Here is a 26827-nt window from a genome sequence, read left to right as displayed (position 1 = left end):
GACAGAGACAGGAGGATTCTAGAGACTTGATGGTCAGCCAGTCTAGCCCAAACTGGAGTTCCAGATCAAATGACAGGGCCTATGGAAATTAAGAAGAAAAAGAGTGATAGAGATTTGAAAACTGACAAACGCACGCCATGCATTGGTGTAGGCAAACACACATGCACATCAGCAGCAGCACCACAAACTGAAAAGTGAAAGAATAGTCTGGAGTGGATTCTGATGGAGCACACATGTAATTCCAGGTGGGGGGAAGAGGAGGAATTCAAGGTCATCTTTGGTTGCACAGTAAGTTTAAATGTAGCCTGTGCTCCCTGAGAACCTGTCTGCCTCATAGGGGGCAGGAGGGAGAGGAGGAGGAGGAGGAAGAAGAGGAGGAGGAATGAAACAAAATGAAACAAAAATAACCTAGGTCAGGGTTTACATCAGAAGGGGACACAAGTGTGACTTAATCTGCTATGGCAGAGGAAGCAGGGCCTAGAAGGTATCCACCACATGGATGGCAGAGGGACCACTGTCCTTCCAGGCTGTCTTTGGATATGAAATTTGAGTCAGAATATTGGAAGACAATTTAATCTCCTACCCATCCCCAACCCCTATACACACCAATAGGGAGATTGGGCTTTATTACCTATGACCTTTGTCCTTACCAGGCTTTCAGACTGAACTCACCCTGTCAACCCTCCTAACACCACATCTTCTCTTCCTGGGCTTCACTTTTCTTTTACAATGCACGATGCTCCAGAACAGGGCAATCTTTCATTGATGCTTAACTGTCTGTCTTTGGGGTTTCCGGGCCTGAAGTATTGTCTTTCACCAGGTCACTAAGGCTATAAAGCTGTTCACCAGCATGGGGCAGTCCTTCCCTTGGCCCAGCTTGCTCCTTTTCACTAGTCCATTATTTTACATGATATTTATTGACAATCCCCTAGTGCCAGACACTGTCTTCATTCTCTAAAAGAGATTACTATGCTGAATGCTACCATGAGCAAAGTATAGGATGATACAGCAATAGAGAAAAACATCTATTCTCCATGGGTCAGCTTTCTGTTACTGTACTGTTACTGTTACTGAGATTGTAAAGTGAAAGAAGAGGATTGTTTTGGTTCCCAGTCATGGTTGGTGATGCTAGGTCCTACAACCCATTTGAGGACATGCCCCAGTGACCTAAAAACTCCCATCATGTTCTACCACATGAAGTTTTCCGATACCTTCTAATATTTCTAAGAGGAGGACTATGTTACAGGTCTTTGGAATCATTCTAACCCAACCCTGTAGCTTAACTTTACCCCACAGGAACAACTGTCTGAAGAAAGAGACAGCTGACACATGGAGGATGAGTTGAGCAGAAGTTCATGCTGCTGTGTGTAAGATCCTACGGGGATGCAGGGACAGGGCGTTTCTCCATCAACGAAAGCACTTAGGTCCCCCAGGGTGCTGCTAAAGGCTTTCTGCACCAGCACACTCTCTCTCAAAAGATTTTCTATAAATGCTTGAGAATCACAATATCATTGTTTCTCTGTGTAGCCCTGGTTGTCCTGGAGTTCCCTCTGTAGACCAGGCTTGCCTGGAACTCAGAGATCAGCCTGCCTCTGCCTCCCAAGTGCTGGGATTAAAGGTGTGCATCACCACCACCCAGCTTCAGGGTCTTCTTTTTAAGACAGAGATGGCCCTTCTGCCTGTAGTCTGGCCTGCAGCAGCTCCGTCCTGGCCCTGCAGCCCCCCTCTTGCTTGCTGCAGTTGGCCAGTTCTTGCTAAGGATCTTCCTCTGTCATCTATGGCTCGCATAAATTCTATCCCATCAAACTCAGAGAAAAATTAAATGGGATAATTCAGGTTAAAGACTTCATAAACTGCAAAACCTTCTAATTGGCAGCTATTATTATTATTATTGTTAAAGTAATTATAACAGTTATTATCCCCACAGAAGTTATGCTATTAGCCCAAGGTCACTCTGGAAAGCCTCCTATCCTGGCATTCAGCATGCAGAAGAGATCATGACGTTTTAAGAATCCTCCTCTTGGACGTGATCATCCCTCCCACGTAGGTAACTTGGGATGTACATGTACTCATAGTCCAGGGTCACTGCTAAATCACACTGTTTGGGCTCTACAAGAATCCTTCAGCTCAGCCCAGGTACACTGGGGTGAGCCACAGTTGCCAAGAGTCCTAGAGTACAGTTTGCATTTATTTTGTTTAATTCTTACATTACGTTTCCACCTCCTCCTAAGCGCATTTGTTTGTAGAAAGAGCCACGTGGGGAAGTTCAGCCCACAAATAAGAATATAATTATTACACAGTTTAGCAGTGCCTGGGCGTCACCCGGGTACTCAGTGGTGCTTCACAATTCAATTGTCTCTCCTTCAAGACCACATTTAATAGGATAAACAATTTCTGCTAAACGCAATAAATGTGAACCTGGGCTGTCATCTCCATAATCAACTCAAATCTCCCATTAGAAGCGGTGGCTGTGATTGAGATTCAGAATTTAATTTGGCGGTGCTCGCCTCGATGTGCTACTGTCAGCTTCCTGGGAGCCTCCCGTCAACCAAAGACAGAGTGGCTCTTCCCTGTCTCGGGGGAATCTTAAAAGAAGATAGATTATAACTCAAGAAAATTATACTGCCTCCGTATAATGAAAGAGATAAAACATTATTGCATTATCCTGTTGAAATAACAGCAGACAGCAAAGCAATAATATTAAACTAAACAAGGGTCCAGACCCGTCAGTTCGATTGCAGGGTACAGGGGATGCAGAAAGGCAGACAGAGCTGCTCTGCTGCCTGCCACTGCCCCAGGCAGTGAATCCTCAGCTACTCCCAGTTTTCTATTGACTCTGCTGGAGAGAGCTGGCCAGGCTTGGAGAGAAGCCTCAGTACTGTGGATGTGTTGAGCTCTCAAATCCAGCTGCTACAGATGCAAAGCAGGTATCTTGCCTGAAAACAGTTGATTGCAAATGAGTCTGATGACCCAAAAATTACCCGTAACAAACTGCTTTTCCACATCTGATTTATTCCAGGAATAAACTCATTCAAGTTCCTCCATCAGGGAGATGTGCCCATGGGCAAACAAAACAATGGAAAAAAGGAATGTATGAAAACCACGGAGCTTTAACCACTTAGTAATTAAAAAACTAATAATAAAAAGATATTGATAGCCCGGATATCAGTAGTCATTCTGCTGGCCTCTTTTAGTTCTCATCCCCGCCAGTAGTATTTGCACCAAAGCTCAATGAGCTAAGTGGAGTGTGCAGACAATCAGTCCCTCAGAGGAGGGAATATGGGATGGCAGTACATACTACCACACAGCCAAGAGTCCTCTGACCTGTTGCCCAGACACTATGATCTTCCCTTTCCTTTGTAAATCTTTTCTACTGGAGTGATCAGTTTTCCTTGGCTCGCAGTCATGCTCTCTTATTGATCACCATTCAGGTCTGGCCCTTGATGACTGTTCCTATATGCTTTGCTTCCTCTGCTCAGCATCAAAGAAGCTAAGGGGACCCAAAGCCACTCTCCTGACTAGGCACAAGAACACACATCTATGCACACATGCACACATACCTGCACACCAACCCCCTCACAGAAAGACACACAGCTTTCTGCTGCATTTTATTTCAGGAACAGTTCTCTGCTAACTACAGACTCATTCAGAAAAGGAGACCCCCCCCCCCCCCCCCCCCCCCCCCCCGCTAGATTCCAGAGCCTTGTTTGTAGCACAGTTCTGACATTTTCTAAATGGTATGGTGACCTGGAACAAGTCACTATATGGCCCCAAGCCTGTATCCCATATATTTGTCTTGCAAGGTTGTCATAGGGATTGATTGGTGCCACACAGAGATCATTTCATAGAGATTGGCTGTCTTCATTACTGAAGACGACTCTGTGCTTACCAAGGGATGAACAACTTATCAATGTACTGTTTCATTATTCAACACCTACTATGTGTCTTTGTCACTACATGGTGACCAAGAGAGTTTTTGGCTCCCAGACCTTGTGGACGTAACAAAAGTGCAGAGCGTGCAAAGGGAGGTTCACCATGCAAGGACTTAGGGTTTTGCTCAATCCACTGTTTACTCAAATTATCACGCACTCATCAAACAAATCTTTTTAAAGGGCAGAGTGGCATTGGGTTTTGTTGTGACAGCCCTGGGTGGGAGCTGGTGTACTGGAAGCCTGGCTAAGTGTGTGAGGGTTGGAGTTCACGTAGGATCTCCTTTAACAGTTGAGTGTTTCGGAAGCAGGACCCGAACAGGGGCTGCCTCCTCTGTGAGGGGCTGGATTGTTGCACTGCCTTTGTCTTGTTTTGTGTCCTCCAGAGCATGCAGACCAGTCAGACCAGCAACTCCACTTCCCATCTATGGGGATGTCTGTAAGAAAGAAGGAAAGTGGATGTGAACTAGTTCTTATACTCTCTTGTCCTAGAGGTGGTATAGGATTGGGCAAAGACGCCAATAGGCTTCTGGAATCTGAATCTCTGATATCTCCCTTTAAACAAGGGTCTTTTTTCTCTTGTCATTGTTTTCTTCATTCTCTCCTCGCATAGAATACTTCCACATTCTACAACTATTCCTTGCCCAGGGTGCTCTTCCCTTTCCCCTAACATCGTCAATCCAATTAGTCCTTTAGATCTCAGTAAACTTGTATTTCTTCACAGAAGCCTGCCGTCCTTACCTCTTCATCACATCCCTGTATTCTAAGCTCTCGGAGCACTTGTAGCAATTGTTGCATAGAAATTTTAAATGTGTTTATGGAATAATTTACATAGCCTTAGTCTTGTTACACCACAACCTTTGTGATGACAAGGACCATACCTGATTTGCTCGTAATGAATCTCAACAACTAGGCCGGCAAACAGCAGGCCTCCTGCAAATAAGCAATGGCTGGCAGGAAGATGAATGGGCGGGTGGGTGGACGGATGGGTAGGTGAGTGGGCACATAGATGCATGTATGAGTGGTGAGAGGATGGATGGGTGGGTGGGTGGGTGAATGAATAAATGAATATGTGACTAGGTGGGTGGATAGATAGATGGATGGATGGGTAAACATGTTGGTGGATAGATGGTTTGGTAGATGGTGAATTGGTAGGTGGGTGGACAGAGGCATGGACAGATGGATGGAAGGGTAGATGAGTATGTAGGAGGGGGATGGGCAAATGAATGGCTTACAGATTAGACACATTAAGATACTGGATAGTTTCTCATGCATGAGGGCTATGTTATCTACTGTGAGAGTGGGACATTTTAAATGAGGTGAATAGCACATCCACTCTATGCCTTGATGCTTGTTGTCTATTAAGGATTGGCTTTGGTCATAGATAAGGCTGTGGAATAACTGTTTCCCTGTGATAAATAGGTGCAAAACGAAAGAGCTAACGTGGACAGTTTCCAAGGTCTCTTCTAAACAGAAACACTGTGGGAACACTGTGGTCTTGTGATCCTACACTCTGAGCAGGTCACTCTCCAAGATCTGGGTGAGGTGCAAGAGGAGATAACAAAGCCAACCATGATATAGAAGGACATGCTTAAAGGCTGTGCAGTCAGCCATGTTTGCTAACCTGGACCTGGGTTTCTGCTTTCACTCTGAAATGTGACCCACTGATCTTTAGCTTCTTTATCTGTATAATGGGGCTATCACCAGTACTGTCTTCATGGGCTTGTTGTAAAGAATAAATTATTTTCTATGTCTAAAATACAAATAATAAATCCAAAACAAAGCAGTTAGTGCTTATTTTGCCCTTCCAGTTTATCAGCCATCATTTTAAATGATTTATATGCCTCACTATAAACTCAGGTGTGTGAGCAGTAAACAGGATCATGTCCACGTCACGGCCAAGAGAGGGCAAGGTCTTGTTCAACCTAAAGTTATTAAATGACAGTGATGAGCTCTGATTCGAGCTGAATTCAAGAACCCAGCCAAGGGGCCCACTGCACAGTGAGGTGCATAGAGAATGCCCTAATGTTTTATCAGATGTATTAGATTCATTTAAGGAGGCCACCAAAAGGTTATGGGAAGGAATAAAAATGAAAGAGGTATGGGAGTCTGACAATTCTTAGATGACAAAGTGGGCAAAGAATTTGAGAGTACAAAGGAAAGTTTTATTAGCCTTTCTTTTATTAGATGTCTATCATCTATGTACGTATGTACGTACGTAAGTATGTATGATGTATCTATCTATCTATCTATCCATCTATCTATCTATCACTGAGAAACAACCACACCTTAGTCATGGAGTTGCAGATGTCAAAGGCATATGGCATTACTTACAGAATGAGGGGAGGAAAAACAGCATGAAAAACATTATGTGTACATATCTTCAAAAGGAATTGACTAATGCCACTGAGGGGGTAGGGAGTGTTATAGGAATTTCTACCTAGGGGACACACACACACACACACACACACACACACTGGATTTGGGTTAGATAATACAATGTGCCCTCCCCAGCCTTGAGCGGGCTAAATCAGACCTTGTTTTTGCCACAGCTGGCTAGCCCACCTAGGGTGGAGTCTTCCCAACTAGGTAAAGTCTATTGTCTGCCACATCTGCAGCTTCCTGCAAGAAGCTACTACTCGCTGAGCAGCCTGAGCTTGTTCTCCTAATGTGATCCTGACAAGCCAGGAGATCTTGGCATAGTGGGGGATGTGTTCCCCCCTTTTAAGTTCAGACTCAAAAAGTAAACATTGAGCCTTGATCAGAGAACTTTGTCTTGGCTCATTATTTCTTTTGCTGTCCTTCTCACCCATCCCCAGCTTTCCTTTCAGGAACCCAGTCACCTGGGCAAAGGACATAAGCTCCCACCACAATCTGAGATGGCTTGGGAATGTCACACATGAACAGTCCTACACGATGGTGCATTCCCAAGGGAAGAAGTGATTAAAAAAAAAAAAAAAAACCCAGGCGGGATCCTGAGCATCATAATGACAGCCTTCAAGGCCATTTGTTCTTTTCAGACATTTTCCAGGGTGTGTTTAGTCAACTAACTCTGGTAGATTCATTACCTTTCCGATAGGTAACCTCACAGGCTGTGCCTTGGAAGCCACCAGGACAGATGCACTCACAGCGGGATCCTGAGAAAAACAGGCAGAGAGCATGATCACACCCTGGGAAAGCAGAACCCAAGAGCTCAACCTCAAGCACCTGTGTTTCCATCTGGTAGAATGGGAACAAAAACCGTGAGTGGGATGTTATCGAATGTGCGGGCAAGAGCTGCTCCTTTCCTGGGCAGGAAGGGTGTTCATTGCCATTATGAGAATTATATGGTACCATTGAGAAAATTGCTCCATAGTTGATCTTTGACTCACACTTACATGCTTCCAGGATCAGATGCTGCCTTGGCAGTCCCTGAGGCCAGCCATCTCTTACCACAAGTAATAGTCTAGTCTCTGCTTAAGCTCCTTTAGGGAGATTCCCCACTATTTGAGTCTTGCCCCATCTACCTTTGTCAAGTTCTGAACCTTTAGAAGTACTTCTATATACCAGGAATCTGCCGCCGTGGACTATCTCTCATCTGATCATGAAGACTGTCTCCTCAGGACAGATTCTGTGAATGTCCTCATCTGACTCCATATTACCCCATGACTCTATTCTACAAGCTGGTAGACACCAGCTGCTAAGTTCTAAATTTCTTGCAAAGCAAGAAACACTACGGTAATCCTAGACCCAAACTCTGAGCCGCTGAGCTGATCCTACTTCCTGTGAATTGACCATCATGCCCACAGCTCCAAGCTTCAGCTAAATGCTACCCCTGAGGACCCCTGAGGCTGGAGTCTAGGTACCCTGACAACCAGAGCAGAGTCCCCCAGCTGCCACCTTTCTGATTTCTTAGGAAGTAAAAGTGGGTAAAGAGTTGCCCTAGAGTCGGCATCCCTGCAGATGATGCCTTCCACAAAGAACCCCAGAGTTCTGAAAAGTGGTACCTTTCAGGACAGGGACTCCATTCCCTCTGCAAGGAGCACAGCGGCAGGAGCTGACCTCCCTCTGGAATTCTTCTAGTGCCTTCTTTAAGTTCTGCTTCATTGTGCTGGAGTATGCAAAGTCTGTGGCTGTCACAAGCTCATACAGGGGCTCAGCCTGGGACAGAAGAGACAAAACACACATCACCTAGAGGCCAAAGCAAAGCTACAGGGGAAGGACAGTTGGAGAGGGCAGTGCACAGAAAATGCAGGAGGATACACCCAGAACAGGACAAATGCTACATACAGCATGCAGCTAGTTGCCCTCCTCTCTGCCTCCCCAACCTGGGAGATACAAGTTCACCTGTTCAAACTCAATTCAACTAACAACGAATACCTACTAAGTGCTAGATATGAATCTAAAATAACTGTAATGTGAGAATCTATTCCTAGGGACTTCCGAAGCCAGAGGCAGACACTAGTGTAAACTAGTGGCTTACAGACAGTCTCTGACTTGAGATCTCTCAACCGCAAGAAGGCAAGAAAGTGATTCCTCTTTAGTTGAAGTGTATTGTGAACTTCCCAGGCTAGTGATAGGTTCTGTCAAGAGTACTGTACTACCGGGCGTGGGAGCGCACACCTTTAATCCCAGCACTTGGGAGGCAGAGACAGGCAGATCTCTGAGTTCGAGGCCAGCCTGGTCTACAGAGTGAGTTCCAGTACAGCTAGGATTGCACAGAGAAACCCTGTCTCAAAAAAACAACAAAACAAAACAAACAAACAAAAAATGTACTGTACTGCAGCCAGTGCTGGGGGATCTGGCCCAGGCAGCTCCTCCATCACGTGAGGCATAAATCTCCCATGCCGCCAAGCGGTGTTCCACAGGTATGGCAGGCCAAATGCATTTCTGCCTTGATATTTTCAATTCATGATAGGTTTAGTCAGCCCCAGCCCCACAGTGGGTCAAGGCACATGGTTTCTGTACCACAGGGTTTCACACAGAGTAACAACCAAACCAAACCAGATGAGAGGAGCAGGTGCGGGGAGGGGCGGGAGGAGCAGGAGGGACAGGGAGGGCTGTGGTAGGAAGGGGCTCATCTGCCTTCATGTGGATCATCTGGAAGGTGATCAGTTGGCAGCTCTTCGGCTTACTTTCGGATTGCTGTCCCTGCATCATCACCCTCCAGTTTTATGAGAGTCACTCACATGTTATGAGAAGCTCCCTCCAGGAAGCCTCACCCCAAGGCTCACAGTCCCTTCCCTCAGTGGCCTCTGCACTATTCACTTGAAAATATTCTGCTTTCCAAATGTTCCTTTATAATCCTTAAACTTTTTCACGCGAAGTCTCCATTTTCTTCTCTGATTTGATAGTAAGCTCGCTGGGGAGAGAGGCTTGGAGCTGCTCACTCTTATCTTTGGACACAGCCTCACGTTAAGGGTAAAGAGGATGGCTGGCTGAAGAGGGTCAGAGCGATGCGGTGTGTATGGGAGACACGGCAAGAGTTAGAAAAGAACAAGCGGAAACCGGAAACCGGAAACCGCAGTTGCTGGTCACTCTGTGCATGCGCATCAGTGGCTATACATCTATGGGTGAGAAGAACCAGGGCCCGCCAGCTGTTTTGCTGTGTCTGTTCCTCTTAGGGATGCAGATCCAGGGCCTGGTTCCTCTCCAGATTTTGTTTGTGATCCTGTCCTAATTCAGCCCTGGAGAGTTTAGGGTCTGTCTAAATGCAGGCAATCATGCCTAATAGAAGCCTCCAGTGGGAAGAAAATTGCTTCCATTTCTTAATGCATCTGATGCTGACCTTCGCTCCAGTGGGCAAAGCAAGGCCCCTTGGAGGTCCCATTGTCTCACCGGTCTGTGGTCAATGAATTGATCCAGAGGCTGTTTTCAGAGAGACCAGCCTGCTGGTCCCACCTGGGGGAGGGTAAAAGGAGGGGAACTTGACAAGGTTCTCAACAGTCAGCTTTTGGCTTTTGCTCTGAGCTCCTCGAAAGACCTACTTTAACCACCATGGCGTTTTCCTACCAAGACATAGCGCTAGCTGGCAGCCACATCTGAATAAACACCTTACATAGAGTGCACCTCAGAAGGTGATGCGCTTCTGGCCTCACAACGCGGTGATGACTGGTGCAATTGTCAGGTGAGGAAAAGCTCCAGGTGGTCACGTGATTCATTAAAGCACAAACAAACACACACACAAACAAACAAGAACTCTGAGATGAAAATCCTGGTACTATCAGGTGTGGAGTCGAAAGCCTGTTTCCCCTCCTAGTTTAGGATGGTTACTAATACAAGCGTCTCGGGAGTTCCCATCTCTAGCCTCACCCCTGTGTTCTCCAGTTTGTAGGCTATGATGGTTTTCTTAGGTGAAGTAGTTATCCCACGGCATCAGGGCAGCCTTTACATTTGTGTTAATTTGGCTGTACCCAGTATGTGCTCATTGTCTGTTTTCCTGTCTCTCGTCTCCTGCCTCCCTTCCTCTTCTTTCCCTTCATTTTTTCTACCTCTCTCTTCTGCACCTCTCTCTTAGATACTCTATCTTGAATATGGTGGTCACTGGGTCTTCTTTAACACACTTGCCCCTGGGAAAATTTTTTTTCTTATCACAGTATTTTGAGGGGATGCTGGAGAATATCTATTTTGCTCCAGGCAAATCTCTGCAGTGCACCCTGTTGTTCTTAACTGTGTCAAATAATTGTCACCAGAGCTAGCCACCACAAGGAGATGACATACATGCTGCATCACACCTCCCCCCTACCCCCCATTTCTTCACAGCAGTTTGAGAACTGGGTGGTTCTCCATCTTCTCCTGGGACAGTTCAAAAAGCTGGGGCACAGAAAGGTTAAGTAAACTGACAAAGGTGTCGCCTCCACCAAGGGTGGGCTGTGATTGTTAATATTGTGCTTTGTTGTCCGATAATTCATTTATGTATTTTCAGACTTATGGACAGCCAGATTATCACTGGTGTATAAATGTAATTTTATATCTCACCTTTTCACTTATCATCTCCCTGTGTGACTCAGCCTGTGGTGATAGAACAACTTTCCACAGCTTGAGGTTTACAAAGACAGACTGGTTATGGATATAGCTACTTTTCTTTTAAGCCTCGGGTTGATACTTTTGCCCTTTTAAGCTTTGCTGCCATAAGTATCCAACCTAGCCATACATATTTATTTACAAAAAATAAAACCAGTTAAAAACAGATCAATAGCTATCAACATTTTTCATAGTATGGAGATACTGAATTTAAAATATCTCCCTAGATGAGAGCCAAATTACATTGCCATCTTACCCCACATGGTGCACATGGAGGCCAGAGCTCGACCTTAGCTGATGTTTCACAGCCATGTGCCTTGTGTTGTTTTGAGGCAGTCTCTCAGTGAGCTGGCACTCACTGATAAGTCTAAGCTGGTTGGCCAGTGAGTCCCAGTTGTCTTCCTGGCTCTGCCTTCTCAGGACTAGGATTACAAATGCAGCCCACTACACATGGCTTTTAAAAAATAAGGGTTCTAGGAATTTGAACTCTGGTCTTCATGATTGTACAGAGAGAAATAAACCACTGGGCCATCTTCTAAGTCCATAGCTGACAGGGTTTTACTAAAATAGTGCTAACACTAACGTCACACAAAGCTTCTTTTGCTTTGAGAAATTCAAGACTTACTTAAACTCTCCTTTTGGATATAGCCTCTCAAAGGCAGGCTTACATGTGATAGGGCAGCAGATACTCCAAAGCTGGCCACACATAGTAGGGCTGCAGCTCTTCAGAGGACCATGTGGTAGAACTGTAGCTTCTCAAAATCAGGCTTGAACAGGGTAGGGATACATTTCCTTAGAGGGAAGTTTGCAGATAGTAGGGCCACAGGTCTCCCAAGGCAGGTTTTCATATGGTAGGGCTACAGTCTTCAGAGGGAGATTTGTGCACAGTAGGGCTATAGGTCCTCAGGCGTTCTGTGTGACTTGTTCTGATTCCTGACAGGTGAACAGGAGCATGGAGGGAAGTGACTGAATTCTTCTGGCAATCTTCAGAGCCATTATCAGCTGTTATCTGAATGTTGGAATGACCACAGTAGGCAGAGCTCTCTTGGCAATACTTCTTGGACATGTGTAATTGGGAAATTGACTCATATTGAACTAAGATGCAGCATCACCTTGGCAATTCTGACCTCCTTATGAGCACCATTCATAATTTTTTCTTTCTACCCTAGGCAATTCAATGTCTTCTTCATCAGCTTCAGTCCAAATGTACTATCTAGCTACCTTGACCCATGCAAAAACATATGCAGATGATAGAGCGGTGATTAGGATTACCATTTAAATACAGGACATCCAGTTACATCCAAATGTCAGATAAGGGGCAATTAAAGAGTCAGTACGTTCTATGCAATACACAGGAGATGCTTGAAACCAAGAGAATTTATCCCTTCCTTATCTGAATTTCAAAGCTGAATGCTCTGTAGTTTCATCTGCTAAATCTGACAACAACCCTTTCTGTTTTGTCTCAAAATGCCTCGGGAGTTCGCCCACTGAGGAACACTTCACCAGGCCACACGCTTTTTCCTTTAAAGACCTAAGGTCAATGGTACACTGCACGCTGGAATGACTTCTGCCTTTGATTTTTCACTCCTGGGGGATACATTTGTTCCTAAAAGGAAGACATGTCAGCAGGGATGTGTTGCAATACTGTTTTGTTTTCAATATTTCTGCTTAGGTTTCAACACCGTGTTCATCCCATGTTGTGGGCACAGAGCAGATTCTGTACTACATGCCTGATGAATGTATGGACACACTTAATCTCACCCTTGGCTTGGGAAGGAGTCTTCAAGTGTTAGATGTCTACTTCTGTACCCTATCTATCACATTTCTTTCCTGTTGGTGTTTGAATCTCTTTGTCTTTTGTTTCCATATTATAAGAGTATTTTTTATAATACCTTCCACCTCACTGACTCGATTTTCTGCAGTGTCAATTCTGTTCTTTATGGCTTCCAATGTGGGTTTTAATTCTGCCATTGAGCTCTCGGTTCCCCACATCCAGCTACTTTCCTTGCATCTGATTAGTGTCTAAACAGCTCAGCTTCTATTTTTATTTCATAAATTCCTTATTTTCTTGAATTTTATTGTTGTCACAAAGCAAATGCATTCTCAGACTTACCTCCATCTCTTTTATAGACATGTGCTCATTTTCTGCAGCTTGAACATAATTCCCATCTTTTGCGTTAAAACAAATCTCTTTATTTATCCATTGTCATCTCTAACTCTCCTTTTAACAAGGTGCCATCTCTTCCTGTCTGCGCTTACCTGGAAATGACACAAGCTGGTTCCTGCTTGCATACCTTGCATCTGCAGAAATCTCATCTCAGCTCTTCTCAAAGGACACATTATTATACTCAGGCAGTGGCACAGAAATTGTTTATCCACTGGGCTTTCCTCTCCTGAAAATCAGCCATCACTCCAGCCTCCTAGAAAGCTGCCTCTGTAGAGAGGCCTTATTCTGGGATAATGTGAAGCAGCTGGCAGTTTCTGAGAGCAGAGAGAGTCCATGAGGTAGAGGGATGGATGAACATGCGCTTTCAGTGCAGGTGACAGATGTGCAGAGGTGCAGAGAGGTCTTCTGCCCTTCTGCCTCTCTCCTGCTTTGCTCCTCGAAATACTCTCCTCTATCATGCTCCACTTGACACCACTGGTTTGACCTCGTGTGACAATCCCTAGCCCAGACACAGGCACATTTTTCCTCACTGGCTAACCAAACCATTCTTCCCAGGTCTCAGCTTTAACAGCTATCAGGTAGGATGCCATAGTACAGAGCTACAATTCAGATACCTATTTTCCTCTCAAGTACCTGTCATCTCTCACACCTGGCTGTGATGCCATCTGGTGTCACCATGGTATCAATCAAGCTTGGGTTTCTCTGGAGCTGCCTGCAACCCATGGCTGGCTGTATCTCTATTGTGATTGTTGGTGCCTGTGCTCTGTGTGTCACTAGAGATTAAGTACAGAGGCAAGAATTGAATGGCAGCCTTCTTGTTCTGTGAAGCTATGCAGCTGATGCACAAATACAGATCCTGTTGAAAAATCGTCAGGGTTAGAACTGCAGTTTCTCGGCAAGGTCCAGTCTCCCATTTCCCCACCTTGATTGCAAAGAGAACTCTCAGGGGGTAGATATCTGTCCATCAATGACAGTCCAGACAGCAGCAAGAAAGGAGTGATGTAAGGCACGCTATAGGTACCGTGCAGACGTCCCCACAGGCAAGGACCTACCATGGCTGATGTGTGTGACAGTCCTGTTTTAACAAGCATCTGTTTAGTTTATTTACAGCTGCAGGATTCTTGTGTGGGAGGCAGGTGGTTAGAATCATTATTTTTCTACTCACCAAGCCCACAGGAGGAGGAAAGCGGCTAGATTCTCTTGTCTAGACCTAACAGCTTCTTGAACAGTCCCAGATGGGCATGACCTTCCTGGCCCTTGACTTGTCACAAAAGAAGTTGAGCACATTAAACTTTCAGACCACTGAAAGCATCATTCTAGATAACGTTCCTGATGCCCCAGCAGAGTGTTGTGAACTCAGCAGGTGCTCCAAACAACATTAGTTATCATCATCATCTCATTTTGCACTATCCTAAGAGCTGGGCATGCATGCTACTGACTTACTGCCCTCCCTAGGTGCCTCTTTCATCTGGGCATGTCTTTGTTTTCCTCTGGTATCTTAAAGCATGGTAGATGGTCCCCTTAGTAGCTTGGGGACCAACCAAGGAACTTGGGATCTTTAGGTGGCATGGGGTACTGTATTCTAACCTATTCACCTCATGTCTGTTTTTTTATTGTAATGCAAATAACTCAAGCATGGGGCCTGTGCCTTGATGAGCTACATGCTCCATACCCAGCTCATTGCAGACTCTCTGAATCCATGTTCTACACAGAGGTGGAGTGGGTATAATGGCTGCACATACCTTGATCTTAATGATTGCTGGGTTGTACTTCACAGCATCGCCCCATGCATTCATCAGTTCAGCGGTTGGCAGCTCCTTGTATGCCAAGGCGGTGATATCCTCACTTGTCCCTCCTCGCACAAGAACTATCAAGTCTTCTACCATGGTGCTCCTCTTATTTCTTTCTGGAATGGGCAGAAAGTGCAGCATGGAATCAAAGGGTCTATTTTTATGCCTTGGAATTTACTGCAGCTAAACCATTGAGATACTTCAATTTGTAGATTTGTAATGAACCTTGGGAGACAAGGGAGAACAATACATGTTCCTGACCATAGGGAACTGATAGGGTCTGGGGCACCTGGAAATGTAACCCAATTATGCATAGCACAAATGAGGAGAACAAGGAAGAAAGATCCATGATGAACATATTCAAATGCTTGTTATTGAATTAGTATGCAGGAGATAGAGATAGGGAGAGATAGACAGACAGACAAAGAGAATTGTACATAGATGATAGCTATATAGAAAGACATAAATACATACATACATACATACATACATACATACATACATAAGCAAATAGACATACAGGTGGTAAATAGATGACAGATTAGTAAATAGCTGGGCACATGGGGGCTGGGGGGAGGCATTGTCATTAGTGGGGCTTTGTGGGTTCTGGCAGTGTCCTGTTCAGGAATCTGGATAGGGATTAAGCTACAAGCTATCTTAAAAGAACACCCATGTTTTATATATCCAGCTCTACCAGTATGAACAAATAATCAAGAATATAAACAACCTTGAGTGTAAGTGCCTGTTCTAAGCTGGCAGCTAATTCCTGTGTTTGTGATTTCCTAGATGCTGTTCCCAGTGTGTGATATTTCACATGGCAGGAACTGGGAGGGAGCAGAAGAACTGGGGACAGAGCACTGCCATCGGGCCTCATTCCTATTTGACATGTACTAGACTCCCATCTCCCCAAACTCCATACAGGCCTTTGCTCCTGGACTCTGACTCAACACTAAGATGGACTTTAATCCCCAACTCAAGCATATCTTTGTCTGCCATGTGGCCTCCGTCATGTGGCTGGTGGTGTGTCACATTTTCTAATCTCTTTGGCATGCCTTATCTCAGGCAAGGCTCAGTCAGTCTCTGAGATCTTGCCTGGCCCCCACCATTCTATATCCAGCCAGTTCAACTCTCAGCCCCAAGAGCAAAGTGATATTATTTGCAAGCTCAACAAACTCTGTGCTAAGGTTTCAGCCTAAATATTGGCCCTTTGCCTTCTATCTACTCTACGTGGTCATTGTGAAAATGAGAATTCAACCTCATTCATTTTTTAATGTATTTATTATACTAGTAGAAAGTAGGTGGATATTATTGGATAGATTATTATGTTCATTGAAATGCATTGAAACAACCCACACTTAAAGAAAGCCTGGGACCAATGAGGCTGGGGAGAGAAAGGCTGAAAGTGCAGAAGTCACGTGAAGCTGTCTTACCGTTGATTTCTTTCAAAATGTCACTGCATTTCTTTGCGGACACGCCCACTTTGACGTAGACTTTATAGATGATACCACCAAGACTGAAACTTCCTCCAGCACAGGCAGTAACTTGGTTAAGAGTGTAGTCTGCAGAAAGAAGGAAAGATGCTCATGACCTAGTAGGTAACTCACTCTGTCCCTTTTCTGACGACTGACACTGACTTTAAACCTTCCTGACATCAGAGGTTCAAATGAACATGTCATCAGTCTGAAGACAAGAAGTAGAGTGGAAATTACAGAGACCCTGTGGGGATCAGTCACAAGTTCCTGTCCTCACCTCCTTCTCCAAGCCTGTGAGGATATTTGCATCTTTCGAAGAGGTCACATGCTCAGAGCTATACTCTAAAAACCAGACTCTTTGTCCAGTATTCTCTTAGTTAGGGTTACTTCTGCTGGGATGGACTATCATGACCAAAAAGCAACTGAATCTTGATTTAAGTCTGGCTGAGGAAGAGAGGGTTGTTAGCTACTGGGCTTCCTAGCATTTTTAATGTAGACCATAACTTCCTCAAGAATATTCCAAACCCTTGAAACACAAATCTCATTGAAATAATGGGTGTGCAAAAAAAAAAAAAAAAGCCCCCGTGACCATGCAAATTTGCTAACTGCATGAAGTGTGGGGATTTTTTTTTTCTCTTTCTTTGGCAGTTCTCTGGAAAACTTCAAAGGGTGGCATCAATTTTATTTTTCCCTCAATTGTGTGATTCTCTAGGCCACTTATAGGGGGCAGTTTTAGAAACCATAGAAAGGACCTTTGGAACATCTCTTTTGGAGGAAGGTACCTTTGATCTTGGTAGACTCAAGTCCTGCACACATGATTTTACATTATATGTCCTCTTGCAAGTACACTGGAATTATACCTAAGTCCTAGCCACTGATGGGACTATGTGATCCAGACCAGTTCATATAACCAGACAAGTCCTTGGTCCTGAGATAGAATACTGGATTGGAAAGTGGGATTCCCATCCTAGGCGGGTAGTTGAAGACAGTTGGAAAAATCAGGAATTCCTGGAGGTAAGGTAGAAAGAGAGGAAGAGGAGTGTTGGGATCGACCATAGTCTGTGGACGACAGTAACACGAGCCCTCACTAGTGGAACTGTCATCTGTGGACCAGCCCCTTGAGCTAGGGGTAGCCGAGAGACAGAATTTGGGTATAACTTTGGTCCTTCTGGATCAGATCAATCACTTCAAAGATTTGTCTGTAATTCACATTCATCAGAATAAATGGAGTGCTGGTCCCAAGATGAGCTTGTGATTTGCTATAAAAATTAATACAAGGGTTAAGGAGATGGCTCAACAAGCAAACTGCTTGTCCTATAAAATAAGGAGCAGAGTTCAGATCCCCAGAAATCCATGTGAAGGTCAGATGGGCATGGTGCCCTCTATGCAATTACAGCCCCTGAAGATAGTCTCCCCACAGTAAGCTGGCTATATCAATCAACACACTATTATGTACACATGAGCCCACGCATAGAATCACACACATGCAAAAAAGAAAAACCCATGATATATATATATATATATATATATATATATATATATATATACACACACACATGTACACAAATACATGAAAAATGAAACAGGATATAAAATTTGAATGTATAACTGAAGAAAGTTGGTGAATAGAAAAGAAAGGAAAGTAATTGAGGTTGATGCTTAAGCTTTTGGCTTGTGTCTCTGGCTGGACAGGGGAACCATTTCTGAGATGTGAAAACTACAGAGGAAGCCAGGTGAGGTGATCCCAAGATACAGGATGTGCTTGTGACTCAGCTTGGATCTGATTGGATAAAGTTAGTCATGAAGAGGCTGGAGCCAAAGAGAGATCTGGGCTGGGAGGACTGACAAGGCCTAGCCAAAGGGAGGAGGATAAACAACTGTGCCAAGGCCTCTGTGGAGGTACAGCCAGGTCAGTGGGAGGAAAACGGGAGCATAGTTCATGACTCCTCCCCCAAGCATTCCTGTAAGACTTTCCTATCACTCATCCCTCCTGTGCTAGCCAGGAAAGGCATGTCCCTCAGGCAGCACACCTCCTTGCTCCATGGCGTCTTTGTTCATGATAAGTGTGTACTCGTAGATGCCCCCAAGTACGGCTTCAGTGATGAAATGGGTCCCGAAGTCACGAAGAAGATCTCGGTATTCCCCATAGCTATACTCCAGGGGCAGGCTCTTGACCCTCTGAAGGAATTCATAATGGAGCATGAGGTTTCTAGACTTGAGCTTGTAATGCGCCACTTCAAGGACAGAGCTCGCGTGGAGAAACTTGCTTTGCTAGATGAAATCCCAACATGGAATAAAAAAAAAAAAAAACAAAAACAAAATAAAAAAAAACAGACCTTTACAGTTAGCAGCTGCAAGAAGGAAGATGAACTTTATATCCACTGTTTTTGCCTGGGGTCATCACACTTATGATTCCTTTAGGATATCTGAGGGAAGATTTCAATTCTCATAAATATTCCAGCAACCTTTTTAGCTTGGATGAGCACTGATATTGTTACTGGAGCAAACAGGGACAGCGAAGGAGAATCAGAAATCTGCACTACAGGATGAATATAACCACTAGAGGCCACTCAGATGGGGGCAGAATTTGCTAACTTGTAAGCCTTCACCATTTGCCTATGTCTTTTGCAAACACTTACATATTCCCATTCATGTACATATTGTTTATAGTTTTTGTCACACTGCAGTGGCAGAGTTGTGTAGTTGCAGCAAAGTCCCTTTCCTCAGTATCACGTGAAGCCTCAGTTCTTTGCTCTGGTCCTTTTCAGACAGAGTCTGGTGTCACCTGGAGTATAGACTGGATGCTGGTATTGCCAGATGAGAGCTAGGTATCAGAACATATGAGATGAGGGGTTCTTGTATGGGAGGAAGCATGGATGGAGGCAATGGGGTCCCAGTCTACTAACCAAGTCCTGCAGCTGAAGTGCTATGCAGCCTTGATTGCGCTATCACTGAAAACCTCCACTGTCCAACCTGGCTTGCTGTCACTCCATCCTCCTGTTCAGTGGATCAGAGCTCCTTTTCTCCCACCACGACTGCCTAAGTAGTCAATGGGAACTTGGTTTATACCTTTACCAAACTTCCTAGGTTCTAGCTCCTCCCTGTAGCTTTATGCAACTTGTCAGAATCAAAATGGAGTTGACTGTGTCAGCCCTAACAAAAAGTAAGTAAAAATTCACCAGGCCTGGAAGTTGGGAAGGACTAGCACTCACAATTGTCTAACCATGGGAGCTGCCACAGAAGACAGACACAGCAACCTTACACAAAACCATGCTACTTCAAGGCCCTTTGTCCAGCGTCTGCCTAGCTTCAGATGATGTCACCCATGCTCTTGGTTCCTTATGAGCAAGGATCTTTTTTTGCAACCCCCTCATTTTCACCTTTGGAAACTTCCCTTGCTTCAATCCCCTTGAGACATGCATAGCTTCCTCTAGCCTGCTCACTCCCATAGCACTGGTCCACACTCCCCAAATACACAAATGCATTCTCTGGGAGTCTTGCTCTGATTGTTACTCAAGTTGACGGATTAGGAGACTTCCCCTGTGTTCTCCCTTTCCTCACTAACCTGTTTTCAGTGCCTTAGTTAGAGTGAAGATCCCAAACCTCTGATAATCATGTGATAATACACCTTCGGGCAAAACCAAATCAAACAAAACGTGTGTGCATTCACTCACTGGTGCCTTCAGAAGCAAACTACTCTCTTACTTTGGAGACATACCCTTCACATCCTATCCACCAGTGCTCTGAGCAGTGTCAGCTGCCTTGACACTGAAGAGCTTCTCTCCATGCCTGCCCACTTCCATCAGCCACACAGTGTATTGGCTCTTATCCACCTCTGTACAGATCCCCAAACCTGAATGAGGTAGTTGTGTCCTCACCCGCCCCTCTGAGCTCTTCCCTTTCTTCTGGGCATGCGTTATCTGCCTTTCAAATCCCCATTTAGCTCTTGCTTATTTAATACAATCCATGGAAGTCCCAGACAGGAGCTCCCCTTTTAAGCTTGTATAACACATCACTTCTATTTCCTTTATGATATATGCTATACTGCATTGCAGCTGATATAAATGATTAACAGTGATTTATCGCTTTCAGGCTTACTTCTCCCACTGGACTAAGACTACAAAGGTGAGACAATTTGTTATATATTTTAAAAAGAGCTTTAAGAGAAGTATGAAGATGCCCAACACAAAAGGTTACAAATGTTTAAGGAGACAGAAATGCTGACTACTGATTTTGTCATTATATATTAATATATGAAGCAAATTATCACACTGCAACCCATAAAGATATCTGATTTTTCAAATAATACACTTAACCATATAAAAAGAACTTTGTGGAATTTGTCTTAGGATCCAAGGCTTATGTCTGGTGACATAGATGTTAGCTGTGTAAAACTGGCTATTTGTATTGGGCAGGCAAAGTCAGGGTGGAGGCAAGAGGAGAAAGAAGGGCGTACATGAAGGTATCCCCTGTTTTCCCTTATAGTAAAGCAAGTTCTGGTGGTTGGTCCTGTCCTTCATTCCTGCAGCTTGGTGGTGAGTGCCTACTATGTGCCATCCTGTCTAGAGAGGAAGGAAGCAGGTCTGTCCCCAACATGCCCCAGCTCATAAGATGAGTCAGCAAATGGAAAATGGCTACTGACTACTTAATGCTGAGTGCCTGCTTCCTACTGGCAACTGTATCTGTAGCAGAGCCCCTTGAGAGTTCTCTCCTTTTTCTTTTCATGTACATCATTGCAAACTTTAGGTCTTGGTCTCTTTTCTTTCATATCCCCTTAATTTCCTTTCACATCAGTCCTGGGCTGAAACTTCTCAGTAACTGGTTAAATACACACACCTTCTTTACTACAGAATTCAAAATCTCAAAGCTGTCCGTCCCCTGCTTCTTTAACACATTACCCTAACTGCTTTCTGCTCCCATTGCTTTGTTACCTCGTGGTCACCAAGGAATACACAGTAATTAGATTAGCATTGTGGAGCATCTCTGGGGCAGCACATGCATGTGAAGGGCAAGGTAGGAGTCACCCCGTGTGTCAGGGCAGCATGAGGCAGAGCAGCCTGGGCTAGTAACCACACAGGAAACTGGTAAGAGGTAGAAAGCAAGCCAGAGAAGTGGGGCAAGGGGTAGTAAAGGCAATTCTACCCGATGCCTAAGAAGTCCCAGAAGAGCTGGGTCACATTCCAGGCACTGATCTCAAACAAAGGTTAAGTTGCAATGGGTTAAAACCCCTTCAGATTCATAGATTTCTTTTGGGCAAGTCTGCTTATTAAGCATATTGAAAACCAAAGGAAAGGGCTTATCGAAAAAAAAAAAAAAACAAGAAAATACCACTCCACGGGTAAGTCAATGTGAAACTGAGATGTGATTTATGAAATATTTATTGTTTACTTGGACCAGGTGTAATTTGGAATACAGACGCAGCTATGAGCATAAAATAATACACATACATTTAAAAGCAATACACTGATTTTTTTCAAGAGCGAGAGAAAACTTTAAGTTGGGTGGGTGGGTAAGATTCAGTAGGAGGATCTGGGAGGAGGTGGAGGAGGGGAACGTATATGATCAGAATGTTTATGAAACTTTCAAAGATTAAGTAAAATTTAAAAGTGAACAAATAAAAGCATTAAACAGGTACTTACAGTGTGGGCAAAGCGTTTGGTTCTGCTCATGTAATTTTTGCCTTCGTTGCTTTCTACTTTAATTCCGAGATCAATAACGCCATCCACTTTAAAACCAAACATGAAATTAAACATGTGGGTTTTCTTTTCTGTCACTTGACGTTCAAAATCTGAATATGATTCATATTCTGTAAGTGTGAATTCATATTCACCTTTGGTCTATAGGAAGAAAAAAATGTGCTTTTAATAGGTTTTGGTTCAAATCCTCATCATTCATCAGACATTCACTGTGCTCTTACTACATGGCAGAGATGAGCCAGTGACTCTGAAAACCCAAAACTGTCAGGGACAGCTTATGTCCAGGACCTCTGCTTCAGCAAGACAGACAGAAAGACAGACATATTCAATACTCTGGTTTGGGTTCAGAGGCTGGATGTCACTGGATGTCACTGGATGTCACAGTTGGCAGGAAAGCAGAGGATGGGGATGTCTGAGCTGTGGCTTGGTCTTAAACAGAGGTTTGAAGCAAAGTGGGAGGGCCTGAGCAAGTGCCTAGGTGCTGGTATAGGTGGATCAGAAGATGTAAGAGTGAGGGAAATGGGAACATGTGGCAAGAAAACATTCCAGCCCTGAGATATCTCTTGTTCTGGACCAGGGCACACTGCTAACATGAGCCAAGGGGGGAAGGAGTAGGGTGGTCATTCTGGGACAGGAAGGCAGTTAGAATGGAAAGAACAAATCAGAACAAGGAGTTACAAACCAAGGAGGTGCTAGGACAAGTGTGGTACACTGGAGATGGGACAAGGAAGCAGCAGGGGAGTGAAGCCTGCTTTGCACGCTTGTGTTTGGGAACTTGGCAGAGCTGTATGCTAAGTCATTAGTGCTCATTGTCCTTGCAAAGGGGAACTGCCAAAGACAGGACCTTGATGGACCTGGAGTGACCAGTATCTCTACCTCCACTCCCATGGGCATCTGGATACTTGCAATTTCTATAAAGTCCTGCAGCACGGGATGGGAGTAGCAAAGGCATGGTCCAAGTAGGCTTCTGGCACAGTGGTACTGCTTTCTTCTCAGTGGATGAGTTGGGACAATTGATTAGGCCTCCGTTTCCCCATGAATAAAATGGGGATGGTGGTTGTCCCTCTCGTTAGACCTTTCCCGAAGACCAGGCTCACACAGGAGCCTGTCTGAGGCTTCAGTAAGTGCTGCCTAAGGAGAGAGGCAGCTGCATGTGGTATCTGCACTGGGATCTGGCTCCTTTGATGGTTTCTTGGAAGGCAGAGGTTGAGAGGTTGGCTTGGACACCTTGATGGGAGGTTTGCTTAGTCCTAGGGTATTTCTTCCCCCCTGATGGCAAGTAAGTGTTGCAGAAAGGACCAGAAAAGGGGGATGAGCAGAAAGGTAGCTGTCCAACCTCCAGGACTATGTATCTTTGGTGATGGAAACCACCTTCTACATGAATTTCTCAGTCAACCTCCTCTTAGCTTTACAGTTGAGAAACCTCAAAGAAGAGTGGAAAAGGAGCCAGGCCTAAAGCAAAATGTCTTTCCATTCAGTTGCAAGGGTTTTGGTAGTGCATTCGCATGTTATATTCTATATTCTACTCTATGATTGGTGGGCCTGCAAGTATATCTGAGTCATATGCAGACTTATATAGGTGCAGCGTTTTATTTATTTTAAAGGTTTATTTGTGTGCATGTATGTTGTGTGTGTGTGCGTCTGTGTGTGCGCACATGAGTGTGTATATATATATATATGTATATATATATATATATATATATATATATATATATGTCCCTGTACATGAAGGTAGCCATGGAGGCCAGAAGATTTCAGATCTCCTGGAACTGGAAAGACAGATGACAGATGACCCCAATGTGGGTGCTGGGAACTGAACCTGGGCCATCTACAAGAACAGCAACTGCTTTTAATCATTGAGCCATCTCTTCAGCCCTGGGGGTGGGAGGGGGGACACCATTTTATAACTTTAAATATTTAGATCAATGCCTGACCTTTTAGGCATGGGCATGGTAGTGATGGGAACAATAGTTAACATGAGCTGAGGACTGACTCCCTGTGGCCACAGGTACCTTGATGCCACTTAGCCAAACCATCTCATTGATTGTCTCACTTCAGGGAGGAAGCCCACACCTTTCAACATCAAGGTAGGAAAATAGAGGTTCTGAGCATTTAGGACATTTTATGTAGGTAACCATCAGACAAGCTGGTACACTTGTGTGATGCCAAATCCCAAGCTCTGTCTTTGGCATAGCTATGATACCATCAGGCTAACATTACTGCTACTACAGCCCCTGCCCTGTTGCTGCACACAGCTGACCATCAGCACAAAGTCTTGTGTTAGGATCCACCCACTTGGTACCAGTGGATACCAAGACACTGGGGCTCCACACACACACACAAAAGAACTGTGTAAAAGCTGCACCACTTCAGGCTACCGGGTGCCCAGCCAGGGGTCCCCTCATTGACTGCTGCCGCAATATTCCTTACCCGTGGGGTGTAGCTTTCTACGTTGTATGGCTTCCTAAAGTTGGTGTCCAGGATGTAGTGGGGGGAGCATCCACCAGCATAATACCGGTGATCGAGAACTGGGCCCTCAAAAGTGTTTGTGAACAGATTTATCCTGGAAGAAAGTCACAGACAGGGTGGGAAGCTTAGGATTTGGAGTTCTGTCCTCTCTGTTGGAGTTACCAGATCCCATGGAATGAAACTCAAAACTCCTGGTTCTACCTTGTGAAAGCCATGGGAACCTGGTTCATACCAACACAACATTCTCCTTTTAAAACTTGTGTATTATTATTTTATTTTATATGTATGGGTGTTTTGCCTGCATGTATACCTGTGTAGCATGTCTATTCCTGGAACCGTGCATAGAGGCCAGAAGAGGGCATCAAATCCCCTTTGACAATTGTGAACCAACTTGTGGGTGCTGGGAATTGATGCCAGGTCTTTTGGAAGAGCAGTCAGAGCTCTCAACCACTGAGCCATTTCTCTGGTGCCACCAGCTCAGTTCCTTCATTTCAGACAACTCCCAACACACTGGCACAACCCTGTCTCCAAGCCCTTTGTTCTTCTGCCAGTGGCCTTTGCTCCTTCTGGGTCAAGTAGCTCTCTTCTGTGCTTAGTTGGACTCATATTGCTAACTTTGAATATCTTCTCTGCTTCTTTCCAGCTTTGCTATCCTTGGATCTCATTTAAGTGTTGAAGGCCTCAGTTTTCCTATCCTGGAAGTGGGTGCAACTGGCTACTAGAGAGGTCCTGAGAGGAGCTCCCATCCAAGTGAAGAGTTTCTCTCTGAAGAACTACCTTTATGGGTGAAGGCAGGCAGTTATCTAGGGAGGAGGTAAATCCTATTCACAAATGCCTTTCCAGTGGCATCCTTTACAATGATTCTTATCATGCAGAAAGAGATGCTCTCACTTATCCATCTGCAGGCTCAGATGCTACAGAATATGGAAAGAAAATGGGATGATTGAATGGGCCTGTTTGGCTATTTCTGACCTCCCTCAGTTGACCCTTCAGAAGAGTGGAGCAATGCTTACAAACCCAGAAGCTGGAACACAAGTGAACAACAGATCTATTTGGGAACTTAACACTTCACATAGTGCTCAGAAGTCCCCTCTTCAATATTGTCGATGCTGGGATGAGGGACATAGAACCAGCCAGAACCTATGACGTAAGTTGTCTACAGGATTTAAGAGGTGAGTCTAGAAACCCACTGACACAGCAAATGGTGGGTGTAAGAAGAAGGCTCACCCCAGGCCTTGAACAGCAATAGTGTCAACCTTTCTGGGGCCCAAGTCTCTTCATGGTATGTGCTTCTGGAACAACATGGAATCGACCTCAGAGAACGCATGGAGGTACCTACTTGTACTACCGACTCCTTTCTATTCCAGAAAGGAGAACAAGCAGCTGTGCCTTCTCACCCCTTGTCCATCCTTCGGAATTCCATTTACCGCTGTGGCTTCCCATCAACCCAGCAGGACTGCAGCAACTCACCCACTGGCCAGCCTGTCAATTGCCCAGTACTGCTCCATTTCCTGTTGACATTTTTTATAAATCCTCCTACAGTTGGCTTCATCTGATTGGTCTCCACAGTCATTGTCCCCATTGCAGAGGAGTCTGCGATTCACACACCTCCCTGGGATGGAGAGAGGGGACCACACTCACATGGCTGTGCTGAGTAGACACACCCTGCTAGTGCCAGGCATGTGGCCTCTAGTGGCCATTCCGACATCTTCGTGCATCGGGCCTGACTGAAAAGGACACTCAGAGTTCACCCCCATTTTGTCATCCCTCTCCCAGGGAGTTCTGTGCCACAGTTTTGAAAACACTGAGGAAAGATCATCTAGAACAATCTGTGAAGGGGGAGGGAGTATGCCTAAGGGACAGGGAACAAGTGCTTCTGTGACATCTTCCTGGCCTCAGTTCCCTCATCTGTAAAGTGCAGACGTCATCCCAGCCACTTTGGCATGACACAGGTGTTTAAAGTGAGCGACTAAAAATAGAACCTACTCATACCAAGTTCTGCACAAGCCTGTCATGGCTGGGGTTAATGTGTCTGAGAGCCAAGCACACATTGCAGCGTGGATGGGACCTTACCTGTCTAACCATGAATCCTTCCCCTAACCCACATCGCCTTCAGCACCATCATCTGTATCACTCTTATTTCCTCTACAATTCTTCTCACTGGCTTGACTTTCTGCCTTATTTGTGCATTCTTAGGGCAATAAAGTCCACAAGACAGGTGGTTCTACTTCCTTGGACATATTGGGTCATATTTAACCAATGTCCTTCTGTTATAAAAGGCAGAAAAATAACAACCTGGTCT

At 44.8% G+C, this 26827-nt stretch overlaps 1 protein-coding gene across 2 annotated transcripts in view; it reads right to left on the bottom strand.

The window, feature by feature from the left end:
- Nucleotides 1-4045: 4045 nt before the first annotated feature.
- The window catches only part of C8b (complement C8 beta chain), a 37960-nt gene continuing 15178 nt past the window's right edge, over nt 4046-26827 (bottom strand). The window contains exons 4-13 of one of the 2 annotated variants that reach the window (XM_021159359.2): nt 25996-26137; nt 24487-24619; nt 22191-22197; nt 22000-22085; nt 18391-18631; nt 16319-16447; nt 14841-15004; nt 7916-8069; nt 6998-7066; nt 4046-4366 (exon numbers count right to left, since the gene is read on the bottom strand). In XM_021159359.2, coding sequence (XP_021015018.1) covers nt 4215-4366; nt 6998-7066; nt 7916-8069; nt 14841-15004; nt 16319-16447; nt 18391-18631; nt 22000-22085; nt 22191-22197; nt 24487-24619; nt 25996-26137 — 1277 coding nt within the window. In that variant the 3' untranslated portion in view covers nt 4046-4214. Of the gene's footprint in view, nt 4367-6997; nt 7067-7915; nt 8070-14840; nt 15005-16318; nt 16448-18390; nt 18632-21999; nt 22198-24486; nt 24620-25995; nt 26138-26827 lie in introns of both variants that reach the window. The other variant, XM_029476215.1, reaches the window with a different exon arrangement.

The sequence above is a fragment of the Mus caroli genome, chromosome 4 (genome assembly GCF_900094665.2).
Source record: "Mus caroli chromosome 4, CAROLI_EIJ_v1.1, whole genome shotgun sequence".
NCBI classification, from domain to species: Eukaryota; Metazoa; Chordata; class Mammalia; order Rodentia; family Muridae; genus Mus; species Mus caroli.
Note: the sequence above shows the minus strand (reverse complement) of the source record. Positions and strands in the feature narration are given on the sequence as shown.